We start from the raw sequence: 10249 nt of genomic DNA, 5'->3' as shown, positions 1-10249 counted from the left end.
ATATATATATATATGTGTGTGTGTGTGTGTGTGTGTGTGTGTGTATGTATTTGCAAACAAACAATGTATTTTACATATGGCACATCCTGATACTATCGCAGAGTTATTAATGTAATTATAAATTGATAAAAATGCTACTTTAAAATGTTTACCTTTATTCAAATATCAAAAGAATAGATGTAGTCTTTCTATACTTTTGGAATACAATAGTACGGTGGACAACATCGTGTCCGTGGGTTTTCTCAGGGTACTCCCGTTTCCTCCCACCTTATCATTCTACCAAGTCTTCCATTATCATTCACTTGCCTTAATCATCCGTCTCCCTTAGCCTGAAGGGCATAATCGTAACAGAGATTTCATTTCAAATACAATAATAGTTTGGAGTAAAGTTCAAGCTTAGCTGCTAAGATTGTACATGAGAAATTGTAAATATCACAGAACGTCTTCAAAGTCAGTGCTTTACTTACTCTAACAGTATTGTTACTGTGCAATAGTTTACAGGAGATTCACAGATATTGTCACGACCTTTTTTTTTTTTTTTACATGTAACTTCGCATACAAATTTGTTCTTGATCACAGTTAAATAATGTTGTATTTCAGTGTTTATATTCAAATCTACAGTGTATATTTTCACTGAAAAATTTACGAAGATATGTTCCAGAGAAATAAACTCAATTATCATCCTTTGGTTGCGCCTCCAGAAGTTGTTCTAGGTATGAAGAATCGGAGTCGTCGATTTCGATAGGGTCTCTGCATTCACCCGCGGGATCAACACGACAATTATGGGGAGCACCAACAAGATTGTTAGTTTTGGAAATGCATGTGGGTTTTAATGTTGTTGGATGTACGTTGAACTTACTGTCTTCATTACATGGACCCTGTTCACCAAGATCATAACACCTCCTATCCTCTTCCCATAGAGCTTGACCTTCTTTTCTGCAAGGATTACGTACACAGCGTTCTGTATTTGTGGATGAATCGTGTACAAAAATGTAACCGCGTTTGCAAGGGCCTTGCCAATACAATTTATAACATGCACCGTTAGGTTGCCATGCAGCGTGGGGCGGGTCGCGAACACAAGCACATTCACCATCACCAAAAGGATCACTGCGGAGAACATTTCCAAACGGGCAAAGGTCATCCAGTTGTCTATGACATTTTCCGTCCATGGGCCAGTAAACACTTAAACTATTTCGTCCACAACACCGGCAGCGTTCACAAACGGGTACAAGCCAACCATTTCGAGCGCTTTCTTTATCCAGCACTAGCCATTCGTCTTCAGAACATGGGCCTTGAGTTAATAACTTATAGCATTTCTGGTCTCTTCGCCACAGGACACGCTTTTGGAGAAAACACTGCATTTCACCGTCACTAAAAATTTGTTGTCGTCTGTCAGGAAATAAGAACTCTTTGCCATGAATTTGTCGTACTTGATTAAAGTCTATGATCGCACCTGCGACAATGTTTAGGAAAACAAACAACATGTTGATTTCTGTCTTCATAGCTCTTCAATATATCTTTCGTTCTGTTCTGTACACTTGCTTGCTGGAAACTGGAGATGATTGTTTCACAGCAGATGACTCCAGCATTCGAAACACCCATTCGTTCTTCTGGTCATGTGCCAACTTTCGCTCTCTCTCTCTCTCTCTTTCCCTATTTCTTTGCAGTTATAGAAGTTCTCCAACTGAAGATGGCCTTGCTCATGTACGTGTGTCTGTTCATGGAAGAGTAACTTCTCCCCTCCCATTTAGCGTGTCTTTGGAATGGTGTGTAATAAATGGAGAGAAAGAAGAAAAAAGAGCTATCAAAATGTTAGAAACGAATTGACGTAAAATTTGTGTTTTTCCCCAAGTTGATTTATTAAATAATGTAAATTTGATGAGCTCACCATTGTACGAGTAGTTCTACATTGGCATGTTCTGTTCTTGCTTTCTTTTCTTTTCGTTTTTTCTTGTGTTTTTTCTTTCTTAAAAGGAATTTATTCTTTCACTGCAGCTCCATAATTGTAATTTATACAACCCCAGATGATAAAGAGTTACATTATTGTGAAACAGAAATGCTAGAAGTTCAGTCGAGTGGAACCCTAGTAAATTGAACTTCATGTAACTTAAAACTCAGAAATGAATATGACCGTGAACATGTATACTCACGTCCAAAATTATTGTCGCATGTCTATAAATATGTTGTAGAAATATAATTTGATAACGTTTTCGCCCTGTATTTCTTATGATGTTAGTATGTGTATAATGGGCAAAGACATGTATGTCGCAAATTTCATGTCAAAAGATCAGTAAACAAGAACAATAAAACGAAAGTAAAACTTTCTTGTCCATTTACCGACATTTTGTTTTACTCACTCTAATTTTCGAATTTATAATTCTTTTCCTATGAAATTTACCACAATTATATATTTTTCGATTATACACATAGTATCAGTATTAATAGTACTCTGCGAAATCATTATCAAATTATATTCTTACAAGAAGACAGTTATAGATATGTGACAGTCATTTTGAATATGATTACATTTTCCGATTATCTATTATGGAGTAACCTAATAGTATTATTTCGAAAAATTATTGATTCTGTTTTCAGAAGATTGTGAGTGGATTATTTTTATTTGTTTATTTTAATACTTTCTTCCGATTATCAGTCATACCGCCGGGGAAAAAAATAGTGGGATAATTAGTTCATTTCATAGACGTGGTTTGCAATGATAGTCTCGTTCACTTTCATCTGACGAGGTTAAAATGGTGTTCCGGATTATGGCCATTCTTTCTGAGCTCTAAATGTTTTCGCAATCATAAACCTGGTTTAGTGGTAGATCATTCACCTGGTGCATGTGGTCCTTGGTTCGTTCCCAGCTCGCGCCAAGTGGGCTTTGTGGTGGACAAACACCGTGTGTGGGGAGTTTCTCGGGATTCTACCGTTTACTCCCACTTTCTTTATTCCACCATTGAATTCATTTCTCATCATCACCGTCTCTTTTAGCCTTGACGACATAATCGTGGGACGTAAAACTTAAAATTTCATTTCATTTTCGCAATCATAAACTCTATTTATGTGTATAGTAACGAATTTGATGCTTGTTTATTCTTGACGATTGTGTAAGCTCATTTGAAGAAAAGGATGTAGTTTTTGTTTCCTATTGTAGATAAATGCAGGGTCAAAAATTATGCAAATTCCAATTAAAAACAGGATACGAATAAAGAAGAAAATTCTTGAGCGGAAATTTTCGGTTTACTTCCAGGAAATAAATGTTTCTTAACATATGGATTTAAACATCGCATCATTATAGTTTCTGACATTTCGATTAAAAAGACCGCAGGTTTCCTGCGTTCACGTTAAGATTTGTTTCACAAATATCCGGCTAGCTGAAGATAATAATTTGTACGAAGGTCAAGGAAATGTAACAGGATACTAATTAAGCATAGTTTATTCGTCTTGTAATTGTGGTAGTCTGGATTTGGTTGAAACTTCCTCAGGAAGAACTTTACTTCCTTCATCATAGACAGGATATCGAGTTTGAAATAAATTGTTTGTCTCAGTGGCAATCTTATTTTCTAATAAGCAGAAATTAAATTATCTGGAGAGAATTCAGAGATAGAAGATTCAGCTAGAATTTTCTCTCTTTTATTCAGTGTATTTTCAAATATATCAGGATTTTTATTTTAGAATTATTTGATTCAAAATTGAGCAAAAACCACTAGTGAGAGAGATCCTGATTTCGATCCTAGACTAGACTATGTGATTTTATGGTGTATAATATCGCAAGCATTCTGGCGTTCTTCCCGTTTCTTCTCACGTGTTTACTTCGTCTGTTTCCCATAATCATTAATTTGCATTTATAATCCACATAGTTTAGCTCAGTGATGGCAACCTATAGCCCGCGGGCCAGATGTCACCTTCATTAAGGTTCAATAATGATTCTTGATCTGACGAACCCAAAGAAGAAGAATATAGAAAAATAAATAATTCTGGATTATTTTCTTCTTCTCTTCTCTCTCTTGTGTTTAGCTTACTAACTAATTATCACAGATTAATTTATTTACTTACCCCGATATTGGTATTTGTTACCATGACCTATTCATCCCATTCTTCTTCATACTCTTTCAGGCTTAATAGGGCTTAGTATTACAAGAATTTTGCACAGTGTACCTTTCTTCTTTTTTTAAAAATGTATTGGTCCGCCTAAAGTTTTTTTTTCTTTGGCCTCCTCTTAAGAAGGTTTGCCCATCACTGTTACTGTTAGCGTATAGGGCATAACGTGGAACGTTAAGCTAAATATTCCAGTTTAATTTCTTCGTGAAAATCTTAACATTACAGATAAATGGGTGAAAACCACAAATGTATAAGTTATATTTTGGCCAACATGGAGATAAGCTCATAGATCACAACTGCGCACAAGATCTAAGCAGAATAATGTTATGTGTCACAGATATATTTGTTTATAATCGCACTTTCTTTAAGAAAATTATGGGATCACCCAACTTCAAACTTTTTTCTTCGAAACAAGGTTTATGCACGTTCTTATATCGTTATGGTTTTCAGTCTTCAAATAACGTGATCGTACATCTATTATTTACAAGATCCACAGGATAAACTATTCAAATAAGAAATGCTAGAGGCTGGGTCGGATTAAAGAAGGGGCTTATGGGGGCTGTAGACCCGGGTCTCCAAGTAGACGAGGGTCTCCACCCTGATCAAAATCTCAGCTCACTGTCTCAAAAGAATCATACAAGATACAATCATCATCATGAAATAAAGTATGACCAAAAATATGATGCATATTCACTTAATTTTCTTATTGCACTTTGACAGAAATGTATTAGGCGATGTCAGCAGGGGCCACAAATTTTGTCTAGTTCCAGGTAAGTTAATCCGGCCCTGGCTAGAGGCAACGCAGCGCAACGTAATAAGCTCGAACGTAATCGCAATTCATAAATATTTTTAGCTTGGTTATACTGCGATCCCCCTGCCTTGGTCTTTCTGGTCGTGTGCTTGACTGGTGCACACGGATTCATGAGTTCGATTCCCGTTCGAAAGCATTGACGAAATTACAGTGGTTTAGATTTCACTTTAAACTATAGGTCCATATCTCTTATAGCCTTTGTGCTTAAAAGGGACGCTAAATTTTACCAAACAAAAAAGTTGGTTATACAGAAATTTGACTTGTTTTAATTTGATATTAATAAATTATTAATACTTCAGATTTTTGTCTCTATATTGGTCACTCTTTTACCCTATAATATCACAGCATTCTTATAAACTCGCTAATTATAGATACTTTTCTGAACAGTAGTATACCATTTTGTCAGCTTTGTAAAAATTTCCATTTTAGAGTCAGTGTTCCCTTCACGCATACTTCCGGGGGATCAACTCCCCCTCCTTTTCCCCGGAGCTAAGATAAATAAAATTGCAATTACATGCGACTCTTGTGCGGGACACATCTGTTACCAAATACTGTTTTAGTACAGCCTCTTTGCATTTGTTTTGCCCCACTGGACAAAATTTTCTGGAAGAAACCTGGTCAGAGCCTGGCCAAACTGTAGTATACTTAAAAATGGAGGGGTGAATATACTATTATTCAGCAGTTTTAATATAGTTCTAACTACCCTACTATGAAATGAAACTGAAAATTGCAAATGAACATAGCCAAGAAACAGTGGCGTATTTACGATTTTGTTTCGGGGGGGGCTTTGCTAACTTTCGGGGAGGGCTTTGCCTGATAATGTGAAAATTCTGCAAGATATTTCATATACTTTACTATATGAAGTGAGATTTCGGGGGGGGCTTAAGCCCGGAAGCCCCCCCCCTAAATACGCCACTGCCAAGAAATCGATTTGTTCAAAACGCTAAAGACAAGGGATCTAGATTTTTATGTAATTCTTTCAGAAACCAGAGTTATTTTCTTGAAAATCTGCAATTAAAAAAATAGATTCACTAAATCCACACAATCCACTTATTTCATTATTCTAAACCTCCCCATAAGAAATACACATAAGAAATGCGGGTTATTTAATTGACATATAGTTATATTGTATTAGAAACCTGAAAACACTATAATACTACTAATAATAAGAATTTTAGGACTGTTTCTTCATTTAGGTCCTCGTTTATACAAAATAGAAGAATGCTAGTATTTTACAGCATATTATCTCCAAAATAATTACAATGAGGAACAGAAGCTTCCTTCGTATGATAAATAAAATTCTACTGTGTTCAAAAGCACTATAAAACAACAAATGTTCTTAATACATGTATAGAAACTATACCTTGAAAGCAGTAAAAAACTAAATAATATCAAAAGCTTGCGGTTAATACACATCGAATTGTAAAAAGGCCTTGAGTATTGTTTTTGTTATCATAAAAATAAAATCTTGGTAGTCAGCATTATAATCAGAAATCTTTGCACGAAAAAAAGTTAAAAGACGTTAAAGGAAATGCAGTAACAATGATTTGGCATCATTCTTTCCAATATTCGCACACTGACAAATCTTTAATTCTTGTGGATTTTTCGTGATATCTTCGTAATAGTTTATATATAAATATATATATATATATATATATATATATATATATATATATATATATATATATATATATATATATATATATAAGGGCGCCCATGTTATGGTTTCCAAGGGGGGGGGCAAGTATAAGTGACATTTCAAATTTTGCTGTAACTAATGTAAAAATTCTATTGGGTTTTCGATATTCCCAATAATTTTCTCTTAGGGAAAGGGGGAGCGAATTCACCACTCTTCCTCAAAATTGCATTTCAGATATTATGTCGATATGAACATTTTGGAGAAAATTTGAAAATTTTGTTAACGATGTTATCACGATAACGAGAAATTAGACCCCTGATTATTGTTGACATTTAAATACGTAGAAAGGAAATTTCATTTCTGAGAATGCATTCACGCAAAAATACCCAGCGAACCGGTGTCATGCATTTCATTGTAAATATTTTCTTTTTCTAAAGATAGATTGGGAGTATTCCTATTCCACCTCATTTTGAGAAACGCACTTCATTTTTATGCAGGAAATTCTGGACTAATAAGTTTCGCGATTTTATTCCCTTCGTTTGGCACTCTATTACCGGTATTACATTATTTTTTTAATGCTTTCTCTAAGCATCTGTATAAGCTCTCTTGCCTATATGATTAGCGTACACACTTTTGGCACGGGGTTCGATTCCCGGTTCGAGCTCATATGGTGCGAATCTCACTTTAAGTAGTCGGTCTATGTTGCATATAGCTTTGCTTCTAAAAGGAACATTAAACTCCAATCCAACCACCTAGTATCTGACTCGTATCTCGTAATGACCAGAGGACACGATTGAGAAGCCCTTGTGCGAGTGGCTTCTTGGTTTGATCCAAGCGGTGTGGGCTTGTGGTAGGCAAGTTTGTATGGTTATGTTTTCCTTGTTTTTCCATTTCCGGATACCGTCAATTTTTTTTTCATGATCATTCTTATCATTTGTGTGTATTTATCAGCTATCGTCTTTAACCTATATGGCATAATCGGAAACGTTAAACTAAAGATTTCACGTGATTTCTTTTCTCAAATGACCCATTTAGTAGAACTGTTTTATTCCATTTGGTCTCATATGCATACACAGTTATATACATTACATCGTTTTATGTTAAATAATACAATGAAAGTTAGCATTTTATTTAAGCAAGTTCTTCTCTCTGCCAAAGAAGTAAATATTTATTCTGTTATCCTTTGGATAAAATATAAAAGCTAATATAAAACAGCAGCTATATTATTGTGGTGTTATTTGCAAAAGTTCTTCAAGATAAGACGTTTCAGAACGTGAAATATTAAATGGTTCGCGACATTGTCCCGCTTGATCAATATGACAATTTGGAGGAACAACAATGAGATTATTAGTTTTTGATAGGCATGTAGGTATATAAAATAGCGGGTGCACATTAAATCTGCTGTCAGTGGTACACGGACCTTGTTCACCAAGAACATAACATCGTCCGTTATCCTCCCAACGCGCCTGTCCTTCCTTGCCGCAAGGATTTTGGACACATCGTTTTGTATTGGTATGTGAATCATGGATAAATATTGAACCAGGACTGCAGGGTCCTTTAGAGTATAGCTTATAACAAGTGTCGTTTGATTTCCATTTTGCATGTGGTGGATCTATTATGCACGTGCATTTACCATCACCATAAGGATCATTGCTCAGTACATTGCCTGGAGAACACAATTTTTCTTGCTTCGCGTGACACTTTCTATCTTTTACCCAAAACACACTGGGAACTTTTTCATCGCAGCACAAACACTTTTGGCACACAGGATCAATCCGTTTTCGTTTTCCACTATCTTTGTCCAGCACTAACCACTCGTCGTTGGAGCATGGACCTTGCGTTAATAGCTTGTAACAAGTTTGATCGCTTTTCCACAATACCCGTCGATCCTTGAAACAACGTTTTTGATCTTCAGAGTAATCATCAATATCGTAGCGGTCACCAGTGGGAAACACAAAGTTCCTACCGTGTGATTGATCGATTTCACTATAAAATATTGCAATAGTAGGTATCAACACCAGCACGAACAAGTTCGTCATCTTGACTGATTCCGTTTCACTTATTTCCGTGTTGTTGCTCTCGAACTTGGCCTACATTGCTGAGAACCTGTTCCTCGGAGCGTCTGCAAAACAATTCATTGTTTTTTTTTTTTTTTTTTTTTTTAGAACTATTTTTAATTAGTACCTTTATGTTGTTCATATCCGTAAGTTAGTCTTCAGACTAAATGGTAATGAATATTGATGATTATTTAAACATGAGAAAGTGTAGTAACATACATATGCATACATACATTTTATATATATATATATATATATATATATATATATATATATATATATATATATATATATATATATATATATATATATATATATATATATAAGATAAATAAGGCCAATCTTATATATGCATATGGGTGAAAGGATTTTCAGAATAGACATACAACAAAGAAAAATATACTTTTACCAGTTCCCACAAGTCACAGATTTTTAATAGTTCAATTAACATTTATAAGAATAGAAAAATTCCAGATATAGTAATAATAAGTGAATTGAGACATAGAGTTGGAATAGTAACAAATATAGATTATAACAAAATTTAACCTGAATATTTGTGTCTCATCCATATAAAAAGAGTTACAGTATTAGTGTTACCATGACCCCAATTCTCTATTAGAAATTTCTGTTGTATTTGCATTGTCGAACTCTTTGCCCTTCCTCGAAAATGGAGCAGACCTATCCGTAAAATTGTATAATCTTACTACCCTATGTACTGGAGAAAGCGCAAAGATTTTCAATGTCATCTAGTAAGCGCTGTTCTTATATTTTGCAACATGCAACATTCGTGAGTGTGAAGAAGAATGGAGAAAATTAGCTGGGTCGAATGCAAAACCAATCATGTAGTGCAGGAGGTAGTTAGGAAAGAACAACAATATATATAAATAACAAGAGGGAGAGAAACGATCAAAACAATTCTCTGAAAAGATTTGATTTTGAGTTTAGCAATCCTTTCAGCAGCAAGACTATATGAGACGTAGACGTACAGCTTAACGTGGGATCCGAACCACATGAGCTCCAGCCGGAAATCGACCTCGGGTCTCCCACGTCAAAATCGCGTAACTAATCACTTAGCCACGAGGGAGCTTTATTCTCTGAGAAAAAACTGTATCTTGAGGAACATGATAAAATGTACGGTGGAATGAAAAAGAGAGAGGGGCAAAACGGATTACAGTTGATAGTACGTACGAAATGCAGAATTGGTACGTCAAGACAAAGAGATTACCCGAGGATTATTGAATATTGATTCTCATTTTTCAAGCGTCCTGCTATGATGGCAGAATGTCTATGCATTGTCGATTCCTGGCTTTCGTTCTCTCATACCAAGTTGGGGAGGCATAATCAAAATGAGTGGAGGTTCACTTGGACCCCCTTACTTAATTAAAGGGTGCCCTGCACAAGAATGACGTCTACTCACAAAATGGGAGGTGGTTATCAGGCTCCGGGGCTTACCCCCTCTCTCGTGGAAGTATACCTGGAAGTAACACTGATGTCCAGACGATATCTTACAGGTCAGATTTTCACATATTTTTTATTCCTCACAAGCAAATTAAATATAACAAGACTTTTTAATTATTGGATATCTATATATTACAAGTATTTTCCTCAAACCGGACGAAGTTGTAACTTTAGTTCCCAGTT

At 35.4% G+C, this 10249-nt stretch overlaps 2 protein-coding genes across 15 annotated transcripts in view; one reads left to right on the top strand and one right to left on the bottom strand.

The window, feature by feature from the left end:
* The window catches only part of ATP7 (copper-transporting ATPase 1), a 361543-nt gene that overhangs the window by 312150 nt on the left and 39144 nt on the right, over window positions 1–10249 (top strand). The window lies entirely within an intron of this gene.
* Window positions 145–1728, bottom strand: LOC145662016 (uncharacterized). The gene has a single exon (XM_081727351.1). The coding sequence runs from the start codon at window positions 1500–1502 to the stop codon at window positions 672–674; it is 831 nt and encodes a 276-aa protein (XP_081583477.1). The 5' UTR covers window positions 1503–1728; the 3' UTR covers window positions 145–671.

The sequence above is a fragment of the Thermobia domestica genome, chromosome 10 (genome assembly GCF_964235325.1).
Source record: "Thermobia domestica chromosome 10, izTheDome1.hap1.1, whole genome shotgun sequence".
Lineage (NCBI taxonomy): Eukaryota > Metazoa > Arthropoda > Insecta > Zygentoma > Lepismatidae > Thermobia > Thermobia domestica.
This window is presented reverse-complemented; position numbering and strand designations above follow the sequence as displayed.

Coding starts and splice junctions, on each gene's coding strand:
- LOC145662016 (XM_081727351.1), bottom strand. CDS start 1,502: ATGAAGACAGAAATCAACATGTTGTTTGTTTTCCTAAACATTGTCGCA.